This window comes from Leuresthes tenuis, unplaced genomic scaffold (genome assembly GCF_036924035.1).
Source record: "Leuresthes tenuis unplaced genomic scaffold, fLeuTen1.0.hap1 SCAF_15, whole genome shotgun sequence".
NCBI classification, from domain to species: domain Eukaryota; kingdom Metazoa; phylum Chordata; class Actinopteri; order Atheriniformes; family Atherinopsidae; genus Leuresthes; species Leuresthes tenuis.
This window is the reverse complement of record NW_027325369.1, coordinates 1,679,468-1,701,681: the sequence shown is the minus strand read 5'-3', so window position 1 is coordinate 1,701,681 and position 22,214 is coordinate 1,679,468. Positions and strand designations below refer to the sequence as shown.

General features: G+C 40.4%; 1 protein-coding gene across 3 annotated transcripts in view; it reads left to right on the top strand.

The window, feature by feature from the left end:
* mdga2a (MAM domain containing glycosylphosphatidylinositol anchor 2a) overlaps positions 1 to 22,214 on the top strand; it is a 90,526-nt gene that overhangs the window by 29,553 nt on the left and 38,759 nt on the right. For all 3 annotated transcript variants that reach the window (XR_011907713.1, XR_011907714.1, XM_072365669.1), the window contains exons 6-8: positions 4,433 to 4,705; positions 14,154 to 14,483; positions 18,883 to 19,197. Coding sequence is in view for 1 of the 3 variants with exons in the window: in XM_072365669.1 (XP_072221770.1) it covers positions 4,433 to 4,705; positions 14,154 to 14,483; positions 18,883 to 19,197 (918 nt within the window). In the remaining 2 variants the exon portion in view is untranslated. The remainder of the gene's footprint in view (positions 1 to 4,432; positions 4,706 to 14,153; positions 14,484 to 18,882; positions 19,198 to 22,214) is intronic.

The following is a 22,214-nucleotide window of genomic DNA, read 5'->3' as shown; positions in this document are numbered from 1 at the left end:
AGCGTCTATTTCATAGAGCTGACTGTTCCTTGGGAGGCATTAGTGGCAGAAGCATATGAAAGGAAAAAGCTTAGGTATGTGGAGTTAGGGACAGAACCAGAGCAGCAAGGATGGAAAGTTAGGATCTGTCCAGTGGAAGTAGGATGTAGAGGATTTGTTGCAAAGTCTGTTGTCTCATTGTTGAGGGAGTTGGGTGTAAGTGGACAGAGTGTGAGGAAAATAGTGAAGGAAGTGTCAGATGAGGCAGTAAAGTTTAGTCAGTGGATTTGGATTATAATAAGCAATAGTAGCTGGGGGCCCAGCAGGGGGAGCACTTAGGGTAAACAGACTCTTGGCAGAAGCAAGGAAGAAATCCAGGATATATTTAAGTGGAGGGTGTGGCCCATGTGAGCCTTTTGAAAGTAGGTGGCCATTTCAGGTGAGTTGGCCTGTATGGCCTTGTTTTTGCTGGCATTTTTAGAGATTGTAGGACTGTTTAGGTGAGTTTGTCTGCTGAATCTCCTAGTGTGTCTTGTCCTGCCTCCACCTCTGGCACCCTCTATACTTTCATTACCCCCTACCTGAACCAGGGTTTGAATCTAATTCCTACTTATCTGTACCTCTCCTATTTCTACCCCCTATCTGAACCAGGGTCTGTATCCCCACCCCGCTATGACTGGTGTGCAGTTGGTGAGAGGCTGGGGTAGCTTGTAGCTGTGGGAAAAAAAAAAAGATGGTTGTTGTGGTGTGAGTCTTTTTGTTTCATAATGCTCAAATTTGGTGATGATGGGCCATGGTTTTGTCTTGTCAAAAAAAACTTGAATATACTTTAAAACGGGCCATAATCAGTTTTTGGCAAGCAAAAACTGCTATGAGGCTTAATTCAACCTTGAAGGGTTTAGGAGTTGGAGGAAGGAACTAGTTGGCCGTTAATCCATACAATATGACTCTCTTGAATGAAATCAAGCCATTTAAAGGTATATTCAAGTTTTTATTGACCTGCAAGCAGAAAGTGCTATGTTGACATATAACCCCCCCTTAAAAAGGTATGGGACAGAGTAGAAGAGAACCAGTTGGCCTGTAATCTATGCAACGACTTTCTTGAATGAAATCAGTTCATTTTAAGGTCATTTTATTGACAAGAACTATACTGTAATCACTTTTTGGCAGGTAAAAACAAGAGTAAGTACCTTCATTGAGCACTTGAAGGGCATTGTAGAGGATAGAAAGAGAATGTTCAGTATGTCTATAATGTGTACAGCTGGACTCATTTGAATCAAATTGGACATTTTTACAGAAGAATTCACAGAGTGATAAGAAACTGTTGCCAAAAATTACTCTTCTGAATAAAATAAAACCATTTTAACGGTAAACCAGTCTTGAAGTAGAAAGCTGGTGGCAGTGATCATGTCTTGGCAAGTAGAAAACTATTTTATAGATTAAGCTGCATCTTTGACACCATTAACAATTCTTCATAATTAATGGTACTGAGCAGTAGTTCCATAATTCACAGTCGTGAAAATGTGTGGAAATGAGAGTATATTTAATAAATCTCAAACACACAAATTATATCAATTTCACTTTATATTCTAAACACAAACAAGCATAAGGCAAAATGTATGAAGCCAACAGTTAAGCAGCAACATGCTTGAATACTGTTTTCAGATTACCTCTTCGTCTGCACTTCCATTAAAGCACATACATTTCACAACAACATACTTTCTCTGCTTGCATGGATATAATGGTGTATTTGCTTGTTAGTGTATTTGCTTGTTATGTCGGTTTGATGCTGAGAGGAACCAATGTAGACTGGAGGCACCAAAAGAAACAGAGCGAAACGGCTTTAACGGCCTGTTCGCGCTCCAGTGGTCGTTTAATCAGTTGCTGTCAGTCAATCACTTTTTGGCACAGCACCTGAACTGTTTTTTTTTTTTCTAAGGTGGTGTACTCGGTGGAAGTTAATCATTTTAATACAAACTGTTCAGTGGCAGTTTCACTGGTTTTCTGCAGCAAAGCCCTTGAAAATGAGCTTATCGCACACGCTGCAACATTGGATATCCAACATTGTTTCTTTTAATAGTTTGTTTTCAGTGGATTTCAGTGGCGTCGACTTTATCAACGAGCCATTGACTGTTAATTTGATTTCTTTGTTTTCGTTATAATATTTTGATTTGGGACTGACTGAATTCCAGACTTGATTTTAGTTATTTTATGTCCATGTGGAGTATTTCTAATATAACCAGTTTCTTGTTTATTGACTTGAGTACACTGATCGAAGTACACTTCGGTAGACCAGTATCTCCTCGGTTGTTTCTGTGGCGGACTCATGATGCACAGCCTGTTGAACCAGTTGTCCATGTAATGTTTGAGATCTTCCAGAGTTGGTTCCAAAGTATTTTGATGATTTTTATTTTTTTTTATTTTCTGTTTTCCTCTAGAGTTAGCCGGATTGTTTTTGGATAATCTAGCAGCAGGGCACCGCCATGTTGAATCTCACTTGAAATCTCACAATGGAATCCTGACACACCTACCATCCCCCCCTCCATCACATGGCTTAAAGCAGTCAACAGAACCACAATATCTATGAAACACAGAGAGGGGACCCTGAGATTCCAAACCAGACACCTTCCTCTCCCTGACTATGCCTTCAAATCCTGTCCATGAACATCCCAAACAGGATCAATGATAAGGGACAGAGTCCAACACGCAAATGAAATGAGCTTGATTTTGTGCCAAGATTGGGGACACAGCTCTTTCTTTGGTTAAACGGGGACCAAATAGCCCGCAAAAGCGACTCTGGTAATCTGTACTCCCGCAGCACCCCCCACAGAATCCCTTGAGGGACACGGTTATAAGCCTTCTCCAAGTCCACGAAACACATGTAGACTGGTTGGTCAAACGTCCATGACTCCCTCAGTAACTCTGCATGGGTGAATTTATGGTCCACTATTCCAGGACCTGGGCGAAAACCACACTACTCCTCCTGAATCTAAGGTTCTGCAATCGGTCAGAGCCTCCAACACCCTGGAAACTTTGCAGGGAGGCTGAGTAATGTTTTCCTTCTATAGTTGGCGCACACTCTTCGGTCCCCTTTTTTAAAGATTGGAACCAACACCTTGGTCTGCCTCCAATGTGTTGTCTGAGACCTCCATGCAACATTTAAAAGATGTATCACCCAAGAAAGCCCCACAGTGTCTACAGTCTTCAGTATCTCGGGGCGAACTTCATCCATCCCCAGCACCTTCCTGCCAAAATTTTTTTTTAACTACCTCAGCCTACACACCAAAATGATGGATGAGTCATCCCCAAAGTCCAGAGACTGCCTCCTCAGCGGAGGACATGTTGGGCAGATTAAGGAGATCCTCAAAGTGTTCTTTCCACCGTCCTCAGTTTGGGTCAGCAGTTCAGATCAAGGACAGTCTGGGACAACCTCTGCTTTCCCTGTTTGAGTTGCCAAATGGTTTGCCACAACATCCTTGAGGCCAGCCAGAAGCCCTTCTCAATGGCCTCGCCATACATATCCCACACCTTAGTTTTAGCTCAAACTTGCGTAAAATAAACAGACCGGGGAACTCAGAAACGTAGAGCATGCATTGCAAAGCAGCCGCCCGTGTCGACTGTGAAAATGTTGCAAGGATGTCATTTTGCAATTAAGGTCAATACAAATCTACATAATTATACTGAGATTAGCACACACATTTCAACTGATATTGGGTTATGATAGTCAGAAAATGTTATTTACATGGCAGTAACTTTACAAATAATCTTTTGTTAATAATTGAAACTTTTTAATCTCACCGTATATGTTTAGGTTTGTTCACAGGCAGGAAGGTAAAATGGTAAGTTATTTATTCTCAGAAACTTTTGGATTGGGGAACAACATTGGTGGCAAACATAAGAGGCAGACAGGAGGAGTTTCTCCGGAAGGGTGGCTAGGGTCCCTAAGAGAGGAGATTTTGATTACATGGGTCACAGGCTTTCCAGTTGTGAATGTATTTCCAGAAGGTAATACTGACTCGTAAGTTTGTTTATTGGAGCTTTGGAATTTCTTCTCTGTGGTAAACTTGCAGCAGTGGTATTGGCGGTGGCAATGCAGAGTGGCAATCTGAATTGGCGATGATTAGGTAGATCCAAGTAACTGTTTTCCTGAAAGGTAAGCAAGACAATACGTGGCAATTTTTACAAGGAACCACCTGATCAGCCACAGGTAAGGATGATGAACAATCGAGGCACCACCAGTTGCCACAGAGAAGCAGGGGCTACACACAGAAGGAAAACATAGAGAAACACAACAAAATACCACAGACCCTGACAGTATATCCAATTTGATGTTATTGCCCGCTGGTCATTCAAGATCTTAGTTTATTCCATACTTAGTAATATGTTGATAAATAAAACTAATGACAATTTTTTTATTGCCTTTCACCCTCTTCTTTTCATTCTTTCTTATCAGCTCCTCCTTCTATTAAACTCCCTCTGGACAACCCTCTGGTGGTGAACCCAGGAGAGACAATCACTCTGGTTTGTGTGGTGTTTGATGGAGATCCTCCCCCACAACTGAGATGGTTGAGACTGGGAGGAAAGGAACTTCCGAAGAGGAGCATCGTCAGTGGTGGCACATTGACAGTCCCTGTTGTTAACATGGACGACGGAGGCACTTATACCTGCGTGGCATCCAACAATGTTGGGAACCCTGCTAAGAAATCCTCCACCATACTTGTCAGAGGTAAGACACAAACTCTTCAGTCTAAACTTCTCAAACTCAAAGACTTCTCCCAGCCCTAAATTTGCTGGTTTGTGACAGAGTATCACACCAATACACCCCAAAGTAATAGATGCATCAAATCTTAATTGAATGACTAAATGTCTACTTTTACATTTAGACATGCACTACCTAAAATAGATAATCAAATATACATCAACGTAATCCCTTCCAACTATAAAAACTGCTACTCACACACTGCTATAATTCACACATGCATTTATTAAAATGTAGAAAAACGAAATGTACAGCTACAGACCAAGATGTCTTGACAAATATGGTTTGACAGTCTATAGACTTTTTACAAGGGTTCTCATATTATGCATGTTTATGTTTAAATCTAGTGATGCTAATGCGTGATATGTCACTATGCATAAAAATAAGAGAAAAAACAATTATTAATTATTATTTTTAAACACTGATTTTGTATACTTTCAAGGGCTTTGTTTTTATTTCTACTTTTTTGCTTTTATTGTCATTAATATTTTTTTGTTATTTGAAAATTGCTTAGATAAGTTTAGTTAATATTTTGTCATTTGCATTTCGCTTTATTTAAGTTTTTTGTTTTGTTTTTGCTTTGTAAAGTGATTTGGATTGCGTTTGAAAAGTGCAACATAAATAGAAATAGAGAATTCCCAGTTGGTCCCAGTGCTGCAGTCAAAAAGGAAAAAAAATGGGGGAAAGAAGGCAAGAAAAAAGGTGCCTGTACTCTGCACACAGCTACTATGCGGCACACAACAGAGAGCCATTCTCTGTGAAACAGCAGCAGACGTGAGGGATCCTTATACCTGAGGGACTGTGCCCTCTCAAATCATCAAAATTTGATGGGATGGTCCAGGCGTAACATGCTTGTTAGCGAATTCTTAAATTAGTTGACAGTGAACAGTAAAAAGAGACGAGGAGGGCCATTGGAGAAGATGCAACCAAATGAGCTAGTGATAATCAAGGAATGTCTCGTTGAGTATTGTCTAGGAAAATGTGAAATATTTTTAGAATATCATCTGAAGTAGAAAGATTGAAGACAATCCAACAAATGTCAGTAAGACAACAGCCACCTGACAGAAGATTCCTGATTCACAAGCAGATGTTAGTGCAGCTAAAGAGACTGATCAGTTTGATTACTTTGCTTGTCCTAAAAACTGTGGACATATTTTTCAGTTATCATCCTCTGCAGCCACAAACTCATCCCAAAGTAGCAAAAGTGTTTCATTGCGACTTCCGGTGACGATGGGGAGAGGTGGCGTACTGAGGAGGCTGCGATGCTTTAGCTATATTTCTTGAACTAAATAAGCTAAATGATTATCTTAAAGTTGTCTCATAGAGTGTTCTGAGAGGAACAACTCATGTCGAAGCCAAAGAACATACGGGTGAGAGATACCGCGGGTTTGCGGTTATAGGGGCCCAGATTGCATCACTATTTTCAAATAAACTCAAATAGACTATCTGAGTCAGTGTCCAAAGATACATCAGCCAAATCCAATCATTTCTAATACAAGGAACGTCTGGCACAACATGCACAAGAAAGAAGTATCTCTTTTTCTGACTGGCTCATTGCCAATATGGAATAATCCATCATTTAAAATAAGGTGGAGGGTGTTCTTTTGGAGAGGGTGGCACACTAAAGCAATTGAGCATATCAATTGTCTCTACCACAACAGTACTTTCAAATCATTTGAAAAATTAAGAGAAACCCACAATCTGCATAACAGAGATTTCTGAACATTTTTACAGATTAAGGACTGACTGTCTAAAGTGCCCCCCAGAGGCTCTGCCTGCCTGCCCAATCTCCTATCTCCTCTAAATTGATAGTATTAAGTAAGGCGCCTCATTTGATGGGTAAAATTTATAATCCTCTCATTAGCGAGTTTCTACATGAGGCTTAAAAGCAGTGTGGGATGGAGACCTGGGAATGACATGTGAGGCGGAGTGGAGGGAGCTGATTGAGGAGATGCTGAAACTAGGGCCAGGACTCGATTAAAAAAAATTAATCTTATTAATTAGAGGCTTTGTAATTAATTAATCTAAATTGATCGCATTTTTAATCGCATATAAATATTTGACCTGAAAACAGTGAAAAGCAATTTTTTTAACATGGATTTTAGTATACCATTGACTAATGCCTGAATACATAAGCTTAAGTAACAAAACGTTCACTTTTTTTCAAGGTGGTACTTAACCAAACGTGCTCTTATCGACGCTTCCATCCATCCGTATGTTTTTTTTATTTTTATTTATGCCTTTTATGCCTTTTAATGAACAGAAAAGATAAAAGCAGAGAGAGGGGGAATGACACACAGTAAAAGGCTGTCCGGCAGCGGCGAGGACTATAGCCTCTATACACAGGGCACCTGCACAACCCACTGCTACGCTACCGACCATCCCATCCTGTCTGTCTTTTAAAACAAAATCTCCCGTCCACGAGGCCAACCAAAGCGGTCTCATCAGCTTCTTCGTTCATGTTTGACTATTGTTCACTGTGGTTTTATGTTGTCTGAAGTCAGTGGCAGCGCCAGAGTATTTTTCTGGTTCAACTATGGTGGGGCTCAAATCAATGCCATGATTTCAAGGTGAATATATATTTAATAAAACAACACCCTCCCACAGCATACACACACACAGACAGAGAGAGAGACGGTATAGTTAATAGTTAAGGTGTCCTAAAGCTATATATAGTCTACCACACAACAGCCAAGAGTCAAAACACAGCCGGGACCAATTAAGTATGCTAATTAGGCAACAAGACCGCAGCGAGGAAGAGCATGAAACAGGCAAAACGCAATAACAAAGTCAGCAAAGTTTCCAAAAACAATATTAAAACTCATCAGGTTGAGATTTTCAAATGAACACAATCGGCCGGGTTTTGTGACGAGCGTGCACTCAAAGCGCGCTCACATGAGTGAAGTACATGATGTGAGCGACAGCTGTCATCGCAGCTGCCTGACGTGGAGGCGCTGTTGGACTCGCACTTCTCTTGGTTTTATAGTAGGGCTAACGGTGGGGCTAACACAATTCCTGGTGGGGCTATAGCCCCACCAAGCCCTACCCATGTCTGAAGTCATGAACATAGTTGGTGCTCCAGTATAATCGGTATGCCTGAAGCTCATCCAGTGAGAAACGTTCCACAGTGCCAAAGTAAGTGTGATTAAGATGCGTTAATTTTTTTTACGCATTAATGTTTGTGTAATTAATTAATCTTAATTAACGCGTTAATGTCTCGGCCCTAGCTGAAACCAATGAGGGATCTAAACTTATCCAGTTTAAAATAGGAGGATATCCTGGACTCCATCGAGGATGAATAGGCTTGGGCTGTGTCAGTCAAATCTTTGTTGGCTTTGTAAAACAGATAAAGGTGATGCTCCTTTACTGTCCTAGCTTAATTGCCTACTGGCAGAGAGTTATGGGGAAGATTACGGATTGTCTCGGCATAAATATCAATGTTAAATATCAAGGAGGGTTATGCCTCCTGAACAGTCTTAAAGGTAATGAGAGAATAAGTGGGGGAAAAGCCCAGTGATTAAAGGTAGCACGTACTACTGCTAAAAGAGTTCTACTGAGGCACTGGGCAGGAGGGAATAGCCCAACTTACTCTGAATGATTTCATGCTCTAGCAGAAACAGCCTCATATGAGCGATTGATATATATAAAATAAATGGTAAACTAGACCTATACACAGAAATATGGGATCCATTGCGAACTCAAATGAGGGACTGATAATTCAGGACTAAGTTGGAAATCTGGTCAATTTAGTGAATGACTTTGAGTGTGTTCTGTTTGACTGGCAGTGATGGTCGGGTGGGGGTTTGGATGAAGGCTTCTTGTTTGTTTGTCTTTTATTAATGTTGTTGTTTTTAAATTTTATTTTGTTTTTTTGTTGGTTTTATTAAACAATCCAGAGATCTATAATGTGTACATGCACCACACATGGAAATATGGAGGTGATGAGCTCAACTGTCCGATGTGTCTGTCATTTCAAAATTCAATAAAAAGTAAAACAACAAAAGTGTTTCATAGCAAGCATGGAACCAACTGCAAGTGGCTGTGAAATTACAGTCTCTCTATTGCTGTGTGTGTTAAGCATTTTCTCCTGCTGCATGTGGTAGCCCTTTCATAAAGGAACATATGAATACATGTTAATTAAAGGATAGAGGAGCGTGAAAAAAGGAAGATTCACAAGGATGCAAAAAAGAAGCTAGAAATACATTATTCAGCTTTACCAGCATGACGTAAGTTATTAAACGAGTGAGCTCAAAACATGAAAGAAAACCCTCTGATATGTATGTTTTTGTGAGCAAATTTTAGCTTTGATTAGTTTAATGACAGATTTTCCAGACAGAATGCCCAGAATAAGAATAACCAAAGCCCTGAAGCATACAAAAGGACACCCTGTGGATGTTGGCAGAAGCAAGACACTCAGCAAGATGTGGAAAAAGTTAAACCATCTTTTCCATCAATCATGACGAAGAACGTTAGATCGCATAGCAAATTAAATAGATAAGTTGGAGCACTCATGAGAACACACCAGGAATTTAAGGAACGCAGTTTTGTGTTTTACTCAGACATGGCTGCAGGATTATATACCAAACTCCAACGACTCGCTTCCTGGCTCTCAGACTATAGGCAAACGGAGACCATGGATATTGCTGTGGATGTTAACAACAAATGGTTTAATCCTGGATGAGTTACTATGAAGGAAAGTATCTCAATTCAATTCAGTTTTATTTATATAGCACCAAATTACAACAAATGTCATCTCAAGGCACTTAAATAATATAGTCCAATTCAAATCAATTGGAGTTCCATTCATTGTAATCATAATCCAACGAATTCCATCCATCCATTTTCTATACCGTCAATCGATTGATGGTCAGGTAGCGGGTGGGCCGGAGCCTATTCCAGCAGTCATCGGGCGAAAGGCGGGGTACACCCTGGACAGATCGCCAGTCCATCACAGGGCCACATAGAGACAAACGAGACAAACAACCACACGCTCACACTCACTCCTACGGACAATTCAGAGTCACCAATCAACCTAACATGCATGTTTTTGGATGGTGGGAGGAAGCCGGAGATCGAACCTGGAACCCTCTTGCTGTGAGGTGACGGTGCTAACCACCAGACCACCGTGCAGCCCCAATGAAATCCAATTAATTAATTTCAAAATAATCCAATTAATTCATATAGAGCCAATTCAAAAACAATATCCTAGCTAAGGAAACCAACAGATTGCACTGAAACTTGTCTTCAGTCCAATCTCCCATCCTGAGCGTGTCTAAGGCAACTGTTAAAAGGAACGACTCCTTTTTAACAGGAAGAAACCATTGGCAGAACCAGACTCAGGAAGAAAACTCTGGCAGAACCAGACTCAGGAAGAAAACTCTGGCAGAACCAGAACCAGGAAGGGGACATTGAACTGTTAGCTGTGAGTTTACATCCATAATCCAAAAAACAAAACTCCAAAAGCCATATTTGGAATTATTTTAGTTTTAAACAAGGCACAGGCTGTAAAGCGACAGATGCACTGCCACCAAGCTATAGGAGCCAAAGGAGGCAACACGTCAAACCTCTTAAAACACCTGCAGTGTCGTCACCAAGATTTCTATGTGGAGTACCAGGTTAGTATTTCCTGTTTATTTTCTCATTGAGTCATATTAGGCTATATGCTCCATGTACAGGCTGAGGAATGAAGAGTTAAAGGATGTTAAAGTGTAAAGTACCTAGAAAATTCATAAAAATATAGTTTTCACAGGGAATCAGTTCCTGTTTATTGTATTTTGTCCTCTATGGTTTATTATGTTGGAGAATAAGCATTATTGTCAAATAGATTTTTTTTAAAAGACAGTGGATTTTGTTATCAAAGTTGATTATTTATATTAGTTAAACATAAATTAATGTGCAAAGGAAACTGAATGCTTATTTCATTTCAACCATATAAATTCTAACTTCATTTTTTTTTTTTATTGCTTATATTCTTGTGTTCATGTACTCTTGTTGACCCAGTTATGAACTAAAACCATTGGGACCATTAGGCTAATTTATGTTATTTCCCACTCCTTATTTAAGAGAGAGCCATCCAACTCAAAAGGGAAGCAACCCATGGTGGTCAAGACCATACCTGAAATATATGAGCGACAAAGAAAATATCAGCCAACTTTAAAGGAAGCCACAACATTGAACAGAGCAGTGGCTGAATTCATATGTTTGGACCAAATTCCAATATACACAGTGGAGAAGTCGGGCTTTAAGGAATTGGAGAAGAAATTAAATTGTAAATAGGAGCTTCCTGGGAGGAATTTCTTCATGTATAAAGAAATATCCAGGCTTTACACAGAAACCAAACAGGCAGTTATGGAGCACCTGTCAGGACCTAACAAGTACTTCCCATGTACTACTGTGGACCAGCAGGGTCATGTGTGCCTACATGACCATCACTGTGCAGATGATAACAGCATGGTGCTTGGCTGCTCTGAGATGAACAGTGACCACGATGCTGAAAACCTACTGGAAGCCCTGGGTGAAACGATGGAAGACTGGAATATGGACAAAAACAAGATGTCAGCTGTCACTACTGACAATACATCAAACAACATAAAAATACACCAGGATACCATGTTTTGGACATAATCTCGATGTGGCCTATGACAAAGTGCTGGCTATCGACAGGGTGTCATCCGCCTTAACCAGACTACAGAAAAACTGTTTCTGCTTTTTCCAGGTCACCAAAGATGTCCAGGCTACTGCTAGAAAAACAGACAGACATGGGTCTACCTCAGAAAAAGCTGCTTCATGATACACCAACACGCTGGAGCTCTGGTTATGACATGGTAGAGAGGTTCTTGGAGCAGCCGCAGGCTGGTAGTGCTGCCCTGGCCACCAAGAGGAAGAAATGGCATCTCATGCCTAGGGACAGTGACATCACCACACTTGAAACAGTGAAGGAGGTGCTTGGACCCCTGCGACGGTTCACCGATGTTCTCAGTGGAGAGAAACTCTCCACAATCGCTGCAGTTCTAGTGGTCGTGTGGGACATATCATCTTGCCTTGCTGATGATACCCCACTGTACCGTGAAATGAAGGCAAAAGTTCAAGAGGACCTCAACAAAAGATACGCAGACAAGGATTTACAGATTATTCTGAATTGTACCTCGTTTCAAAGACATGGCGATGACACCTGAGGTGAAAGAACGTCTCATGAAGGACATTGAGGAGCAGGAGACTCTGCAACACACTGAGCCTGAGGCTGAAGTTGAGGTAGATTCACCAAAGAACAGACATGCAAAGGCTCCTCGCAAGCATCAAAACAAAAAAGAAAGGAGAGGTCAGTGACCCCCCCCCCCCCCCCCCCCCCCCCCCGGATCTGGGGAATGGATGACCAATACACCCTAACCCTATATCAGAATGACAGAGATCAGCGGAGACAACGACCCTCTTGGGTGTGTCTATATTGTACTCTATTGTTCAGAATATACTGTTATTATGTATATAATTGAGCTACAGTTCAATAAAGTAGCCTTTGATATGCCTTTGCATGAGTTCTGTCTTTTAAGTTAAATACCTCTGACTGATAGACACAAACATGCAGAGAAAAGGCCAGTAGATCTGTTATGTTTTTTTCAATTCTAACTTTTCAATAAATGTTATTCGTAAAAATATTAGTTTCAGTCTAATTCTTACTTCACCAGCATTATGTTTCTCATGCACCAAACAACATTATACATAATTAATAAGGACTTATAACTTGTACAAATACATTGCAGTTCATAAAAATAATAATTTTAAAAGGCTGTAGTATCACGACAAAACCCGGAAAGGTGATACTTTGTCTGGTATAGTATCATGGTTACTTATTTTGGTATCGTGACAACTCTAGGCTAACCCATACAGCGGTGGGGCTCAAATCAATGCCATAATTTCAATGTGAAATTTAGTAGTCGTCTTCCCCTGCAGGTGTCTGAGAGTGTAGCGATCTCTCATTGAGAAGAGTCCTGTTATGGGTAGTGAACTCAAGCGTGGATTTAATATGAAACTTAATCTTTGGGAGGCCCCAGAAACATTCCTGCGTGGTAATGTCTGTTCAAAGACACAGATGGGGGATTTCCACACCAGGAAGAGACAGACATCACCTTATTTACCACAACTTTTGTGCTTTGGAGACGGCTTGGGGAACTCTTTCCCACCAGACCTGTCCCATAACTTATCTGGAGAATATTAAAATAAAAGATAGCAAAAGGCTTCCCGTAATCAAATAAAGGAACCCCTTTATATGAGAGTCGGGGGAGAAACCAGACCAAATGTTTCCTCCTCGTTTTCTGGACATGTAAATCAAAGGTGACACCTATCTGCTTTGATCATGCAAGACAAGAAAGTGATCTCTCACGTCTCTCCCATCTATTTTAGTCAGATTCAGTTTCAGTTGGATTCTTAAAACTGTGGTAAATGTGTTTTATACCTTTGTACGGGTTCTTTAAGGTTTTCAGTGATATCCCAAGCTGCATTTTGATACCATTTTACACGATCTTACTTTGCATAATAAGGAAGAAATCCTTATTTAAGAAAATGACAAACTTTTCTATGGAGCCACGTTGCCACCTTGTGGTCTGTAGCATCAAGCAGTTGAACCTAAATTAATTCAGTAACCGGACATTTCTATGAAGTAACTCGACTGTTAACCGATGTTCCCTGTTGTTTCTTTTTCTACGCCATTGTTGGGGACGATATTTGGTTGGGCTAAATGCTAACCAAAGTAAGGGCTGCCTTCTTCTCCTTTTCAGGCGGTAGGGTGGTGTTGAGAGAATTCTTGGTTAAAAATGATAAATGACTCCAAAGTCAGTAACAGTCATTAGTGACTGAAATTAGGACATAATTTTAGCAATTACGATACATTTCTCCATCCTGTTGCCTCTTTTCCAAACCATAAAGTGTTCCCTATACCACCATACATAGTCCACACATTCCTCCTGTTTGTCCTTTAAGGTTCATGTTTTTGGTGACATCTTTCAGTAAATAGTTCATATATATTTAACAATATATTGTTAAATATGTTGTTGAATGCTTCTTTATGCGATTTCGGTCAATTCAAGCAAGAAGTCGCGCTTTGAGACTGATTTACATTCATTTTAGTATTAATGATTTTAAGATTGTTTCCTTCAAAGGATGGTGCCCCTTTATCAAGCCTTATTCCATTTAATAGTGAGAACACTATATATAAACTGTAAACATTCTTCTGGTCCTGCCGTGTCAGGCGTTTACTACATATGTTAGAGATGGAAGTTGTCAAACCTGCCTTTAAAACTTTTACTGCTGAAGAAACTGTCATATGGTATCTGTTACTCTTCCATTACACCTTCACCCCAAACTCTGACAAATCTACCCCTCTCAAGTCAGAAGTTGTTTTTTAATCTGTTTACTTCTTTAGGTCTTCGTAAAGGTCGGTTCTGGATCACACCAGACCCGTATCACAATGAAGACAACATTCAGATCGGCCGGGAGGTTAAGATCAGCTGCCAGGTGGAGGCCACACCCCCAGAGGAGCTGCAGTTTAGCTGGATGAAGAATGGCCGGCCTCTTAGAAGCTCTGAGCGGATGGTCATCAGCCACACAGGCACCACCGTCTCACCAGGAACCACAAATCTCGACATCATCGACCTCAAGTTCACTGACTTTGGCACCTACACCTGCGTGGCATCACTGAGGAACGGTGGAATCCCAGAGATCAGTATTGATGTCAACATTTCTTCCACCACAGGTGAGTCCACTGTTTGAGCATGAATGTGTTCGAATTAGTCATGTGACGTGCAGATACCGCTGTAACTATCTTGCAATGGAGCATGGTGCCGACTCATTACTCCACTGGCACCAGTGTGTATTCTTTCATTTTTTAAAACGATTTCCTAAATTTTTATGTTAGGTAAATTTAAACCTATGTGATCATTTAATCAACAATTTGTCATCAGCCCTCAAGCTAAAATGACCAAAAATGGTTTCTACCTGCATAAGATTTATGCAGATATCCATCTTCTACAGGAAACTCATTTGTCAAATTTGTAAGCACAGTATTTTAAATGTGAACAGTATCATCAAGTTTTCTCATGCACAAAGTAGACAAAATCTTTTGATTATATTTCATAAGAGATGACATGCAGTCCCATTCAGTGCACAGAGAGCAATCTAACTATGTACTTATGTACAAAGATAAATAATTACTAATAAATAGACCAGTATAAAGATATATAGAGAATAGAATAGAAAAATACTTATATTCATCCCCCAATGGGGGGAAATTCCAAAGCATCAACATATAATGTGCATATAAAGACCTGTATGCTTCCATCATAAGAAAAAGTCATGGGCAAGAAATGCACATTTAGCAGCGACAGCACAGCATCACCAGCGCAACATCGCCATCCACAGCATTGAATCTGGATTTGTAGTTTATGATGTTTTGGACCCCACCTTGGCCACACCTGCCTTGAGTTGCTGCTGTGGAGTTGGTCCTCAATTTTATTTTCATAATCCAACTTGGCCTGTCCGGATCAGTCCCAACTCTCAGAGCCTGAACTTCAGAGCAGGGAGATGGAAGTAGGCTATCTAAGAAATAAGTAGTCAGATTTGATGTACCTTTTTTTAAATTTATTTATTTAGTACTGGCTAACTAAGGACTTAGCTAATGAACTTCAAAGGAGTTTGTTCAGTTGCTCAGTCTCTGCTGCACCAAAGAGACTGTTCTTAAGAGAGGGGCCACTGTGCTTAAACCAACAGGTATTTTGACTGAAGCCTGTCTCATACATCTCAATAGGAGCTCAGAATATGGTGTCAAATTGTTTTAAAAAAAAATTAAAAAAGGGCGTGATATGACATCTTTCATGAATAAATTTGGGGAAATGGATATAAGGAAAATATATTGGCTCATTAAATGCGGAATAAAAGGATGAATATGTAAACAAATTAATAGAAATTATGAAATCCATCAATTTAATTGAAATTTAGATGCCAAAATAAATAAAATGGAGGGTTTAATTTGAATGAGTAAGGGGGGAAATTAAAGCAGAAATAGGAATTTATTTCACATTCCACACATTATTTATTGCTTCTCTTTTTTTCGTTGCTTTATTTTAGCAGCATTATTGACATTTATTTATTTGTTAAGTCATTTATATATTCTTATATCTATTTAGAGCCATGGCAGGTTTAGTATTTCATAACTACATTGTTTTGAGGTCATAAGGAGACATTGGTTGCTTTTACCAGTACTGGGATAAGCTCTGAATTATTTATTCAGTTTATTTAAAAAAAGAAAAAAGGAGAAAATAGTTAACAGTCCAGATTTGAAATACATTTTATGAATCTGTGCAAGATCAGTTAAAGGAAAGCATACATGCCATTTAAAAACAAAAAGTCTGTTGTTTGATACATATTTAGAGCACCGTCAAAATTAAGTTGTTTTTTTTTACAAATATCTGCATCCGGGTCCAATTACCTTCACACCAAGCCACACCACAGCTAACCCGTGTTGACAATGATTGAATTGTATATTACAAAATAAGAAAGACAACAGCTAAATGAACTGGAGACCATTCTTTACACCCATCCCATCTTGTACATGTTTTGTCAGTATTAAATGTGAGTCTTTACACTCTGGATTGTAGCTCACAAACACCTGTATTATACTGAAAAAGGCCAGGTCGAGATTCTAAATAAACTTCAGAAAAGATCAAATACTTCTATCTTTGTCATATAGTTTGTAAATGTTGTTTGGCCAGCAACTGGAATCAAGTTATGCAAAGCTTGTAAACTATTAAATGTGTATATACAATACACTATATTGGCAAAAGTATTCACTCATCTGCCTTTACACACAAATGAATTTAAGTTCATCCCATTCTTACTCCATAGGGATTAATATGACGTCGGCCCACCGACAGCTTCAACTCTTCTGGGCGAGCTTTCCACAAGGTTTAGGAGTGTGTTTATGGGAGTTTTTGACCATTCTTCCAGAAGCTCATTTGTGAGGTCAGACACTGATGTTGGACAGAAGCCTGGCTCTCAGTCTCTGCTCTAATTCATCCCAAAGGTGTTCTATCGGGTTGAGGTCAGGACTCTGTGCAGGACAGTCAGGTTCTTCCACACCAAACTGGCTCTTCCATGTCTTTATGAACCTTGCTTTGTGCACTGGTGCGCAGTCATGTTGGAACAGGAAGGGTCCATCCCCAAACTGTTTCCACAGAGTTGGGAGCATGAAATGGTCCAAAATCTCTTGGTTTCCTGAAGCATTCAGAGTTCCTTTCACTGGAACTAAGGGGCCAAGCCCAGCTCCTGAAGAACAACCCCACACCATAATCCGTCCTCCACCAAACCTTACACAATGCAGTCAGATAAGTACCGTTCCCCTGGCAACCGCAAAACCCAGACTCCTCCATCAGGTTGCCAGATGGAGAAGCGTGATTGGTCATTCCAGAGAACGCGTCTCCACTGCTGTAGAGTCCTGCTGGCGGCGTGCTTTACACCACTGCATCCGACGCTTTGCACTGCACTTGGTGATGTATGGCTTGGATGCAGTTACCATGGAAACCCATTCCATGAAGCTCTCTACGCACTGTTCTTGAGCTAATCTGAAGGCCACATGACGTTTGGAGGTCTGTAGCGACTGACTCTGCGCACTATGGGTTCTCTCCATACAACACTCAGTGCGACAATTAATATCACTACTTCAACACTAAAGCGCGATGTACCAGATCTGCTGATGTACAATTGTGTATTTTATGAAATGAATGTGCTCCAGGTATATTCTTGAAGCATGAGAGAAAGTTTCAGACTTATTCTGTCATGCCACCTATGTGCCTCAGCATCCCCTGACCACGCTCTGTCATTTTGCGTGGCTGACTTGCTGTCGTTCCCAATCGCTTCCACTTTGTTATAATACCACTGACAGTTGACTGTGGAATATTTAGCAGCGAGGAAATTTCACGACTGGACTTGTTGCACAGGTGGCATCCTATCACGGTACCACACTGGAATTCATTGAGCTCTTAAGAGCGACCCATTCTTTCACAGATGTTTGTAGAAGCAGTCTGCAGCCGAGGTGCTTGAATTTATACACCTGTGGCTGTGGAAGTGACTGGAATTTAATTATTTCGATGGGTGAGTGAATACTTTTGGCAATATAGTGTATGTACAAGACATTGGTCGGTGCTGCTATTTGACTATAATCCTAAAACTTAGAACCAGAAATACAATCCTACTCAGTCTCATTTACTTGAAGTTTGTCTCTTCTGGTTTTTACGTCTCACAAATGTAATTTCATTGATTATGATGTTGTGATATAAAGTATCTAATTAACATATTTTACCATATTGCAGGTTTTTGTACATTATGTCAGGGTCGTTGGTGCGAGAGAAGGGAGGACCCAGATGCATACTTCAAAAACCTCAAAAGATTTATTCCAAAACGCAGCAAACAGAGGATGCGGCTGAGCCGGTTATCAAAAATACTTGACTATGAAGCGACAAAATAAAACAAGACTATGGCATGGAATCATTAAATAAGCAGGACTATGAATAAACAGGACTATGGAGCTATGGCTATGAGGCAAACCATGACTTCAAACATGGGAAGGTTGAGTGAAGTGAGGATTTCGCAATGAACAATGGAAACCTGGAAACTACGTACTGTGGGAGGGGATTCATGACGAGGTGCAGCTCTGAAATAGAAAACAGGTGACTAGAGTGAAGCTAAGTGACAGGGGAAAAAAACATGACAAGAAACCTAGAAACATAACCTGAAAACATGATACAAGACCTGAAAACAAGAATAATCAAAACATAGAGCGTGACACATTATTCTGCAACCCTCGTTTAAGCTTTTGTTCAAGCCTCAATCCTGGTTTTTGTTTGTTTTCTTCTGTACTTTTTTTTAACAAAATTTCATATTTGGCCAGTGAAAAATGACCTGATTTATTCATTTAATGTGATGTTGATTTATGTGAAAGAGTAAAGAAACAAAGAAACAACTAATGTGATGAGAACAAATTTTGACTCAAAATTAGTTACATGTTAGCTACATTTTAGCAAAACTCAACACCTGAAAAACACTTCTTTGCATTTACAATATTTGCAATCCTAAAACGACTATTCTGCCTCTCTCTGTAGTTCCTCCTGAGCTCACCATCCCCAAGGGGCAGTCTCGACTCATCGCACAGGAGGGCGACACACTAGACCTGCAGTGTCTGGTCTCTGGAAAACCTAAACCAATCATTTTGTGGTCTCGAGTGGAGGAGAGCGGGGCAGCTGCAGCAGTGGCAGCTCTGATGCCTGATGGCTCCCCTCAGATGGAGAGCTATGATGGCATACTGAGAATCAGCAACGTAACAAGAAAGCTGAGCGGGATATATCGGTGCCAGACAAGCCAGTACAACGGCTTCAACGTGAAACCCAGAGAAGCCCTAATCCAGCTGGTGGTGCAGTGTGGGTAACGCACACATAAACACAAACATATGCATCAGACAGAGTTACACAAAGCTGGACTCTTTTGAGTCTTCCGTTTCTGCACTCCATATGGCCACGTTGTTGTGAAAGTGTTGCTTGTCTTCGAGAAATAAGATGAAACACGAAGAGACATGTTGAGCCAGCCGTTTGATCTCAGGCGTTACTGCTGTCACTTCCTTCTCGTGCACTTCATTCATTAACAGCCAATCAGAGTGAACTCGATGCTCCAGACACGCCTGATAGCTGATTGCTGGCTCGGTATATAAGGCCCCTGAAAGTTAACAAGCTCAACTCAACTCAACTTTATTTATAAAGCCTTTTAAAAGGGGGGACACACCACAAGAGGTGAATTTGTGAATTTGTGACGATTCCATCAGGGACATAACGCCAGCTAACGTTAGCTCATAACAAAGGCTGACATAACCATCTCACATTCAGTGTAAGTAAGAGTCAAAACGTTATTAGGTTATTACCTGTGTCTGTGAATGTAATCGCCGTCCACTCAGAACCGTTCGATCAACACAAACATTTTGGATCTGCCATTTTCTGATCCCAATGAAGCACCGTAAAGCCAGAAGCAGGAGCTGTACAAACGCGAAGTCATCCATTGTTGTTGTTGCTGCTGCTTCTTTTTCTTCTTCATCTTGTTGTTGTTGCTTCGATGTTTGCTCCAAAGTGTCTGCAAACGCAGCAACGTAACTGATGTATATAGTGACGTAATAACGTGGCTGCACTTAGCACCCCGAGCTATGGAAAAGCAAACTGGTTCTGAGCTGGTTCGAAAGTTGAACAAGTTGTGAACCAGCACCAGCACTGGCCCCGAACCAGCCCTGGAACCAGTTTGGTGGAAAAGGGGCACAAGGCTTACGCAGCTATGCAGTGTTTTAAAGCCGGACTGGAAGACCTCCAGGACATGATGCTCATCCAGAAATTATTTTAATTGAGTATAAACAACTTTGTCCAAAACTTTTGAAATAAAAGGCAGCTTGGAGATGGGTCTAAAACTGGCTAGCACACCAGGTTCAAGACTGGGTTTCTTAAGCAGGGGTTGCACCACAGCATGTTTAAAACTTTGGGGGACAACACCAGAAGACAGACTGCGGTTAATAATGGCCAGAACCGACTGCCCTATACTAGGGAAGACCTCTTTAAAAAAAAGTGAGGCAGGACAGTGTCACAGGCAGAACCTGATGGCTTAATCTGGCCAACTACAGCTTCTCATTCAGAGACACAAGCTCAAACAAGTCAAACACAGCCGAGCAAGGAGCAAGCAGAGGGGTCAGATTCAGGAGTAGAGATGAGAGCCCTAGCAGTAGTAACCTTGTCAATTAAAAAGTGCAGGAAGCTATTGCATCGGGGGATACCTCTGTGCACCCAGGCTGGGGTGGTGGGGGGGGTAAAGAGCAGTTTCAATGGTTTTAAATAGCACAGGGGGGTTGTGATGATTAGAGTCGATAAGGTTGGATAAGGTTCTGGCCTCTTTAACAGTGCTCTGGTAGCAGTGCCAACAGTCTTTTGAAGGGACACACAGCTGGTTGAAAGCAGACGAGAACTGACCAGTAGTTACAGGGTTAAAAATCCGCCGGCTCCGAGCAGGAGCGCCAGATTTAACTGCAGCGCGAGACAGCTCAGGCTCTTAAAACTGTAAACTTTAAAAAACACAGCTCTCAGCTCTGCTGTTATGTACTGTAAGGGTGAGTTTAACAATAAGAAATATGGATCCAAAAACGAACTTTGATGGTGAAGAGTTTGAATATGTAATTACACATGCACATAATAGACATAGCCTTATTATTATTATTATTATTATTATTATTATTATTATTATTATTATTATTATTATTAGCCTGATTAATGGAAGAAAAAATAAGACCAGCAAAAGACTAGAAGTGTCTTCCGGAGAGGAATTGATTTTTGCTGTTAGGGGAACCAGTTGAAGACAGGTTGTGCTCTCTCTGGTCGACTACATGCTGTGAGTTTGTTTGAAAAATTCCCCAAAAAGTTATTGAATCACAGATGGTGACTACTGACCACACATGTCAAATCCATTAAGCAAACACAGATCTTTCAGAATTGTAGGACGTTTTCTGTAAATGAAATTGAACAAATAAGGAGAACAAAAAATTTGATTTTGAAAATATTGTTCAGTAAAGACCATTAGTCACACTCATACTGAACAGTATTTTCATAATCCACTTTTTCAAGTTCTGGACTTTTAGGGGAGTTGTTAGAGTTAAGCCCAACATACAATGACTAAAATGTCTCATAATTAATGTATCTTTTATATCTAAGCTGGAAAAATCTAATTATTTGATGGTTGATTAGCTGTTTATATTTCATACATGACAGAATTGGATTAAATGAAGGGTCTGTATTTTTTCATGTATTTATTTGTTTGTTTGTTCTTTATCTATTTCTTTTAACAATTTCTCTACAAACTAAATTAAACCGAAATAAAGATATCTCATAAAAATGATAAAAAGCAAAAAGTATAACAGTTTTGAGAAAAAAAAAAGGTATCACTCTCTGAGGACAGAGTGCCGGGGTTGCAGAGAGTATTTTAAATCCATCTATTTCTGCTATTTCTGTCCTTTTTCCCTCAATAATGTGTTGGTTTGTCATGCAAGAAAGCCTCGTTGTTCTGTATTGTTAAAACTGGTGCAAGAGTGTTGCAAAAGGCCTTTTTTTTTCAGTGGAGCCATCTGGGCTGGGGGATTTACCACTCTGCAAAGATCTGATGGCTTCTTGGACCTCAGCAGTAATCACAGGCTGAGGTCCATAAGAACTAGCTGACAATGCCTTGAGGAAAAACACTGCACCCAACCTCAGAGGGCTCTGCCTTCTTTGGGGGGGGCATTCGGAGCTCACAAGCTAAAAAAATGTTTCACTTTTCGAAAAAGTTTGCTTTTTTTCAGGCATACAATTATATCAGCAGAAAACTTGTTCTTGTTGCTTTGTCTGTCTATCCCGAGTGGGCGGCTTTAATGTGTCAGTCA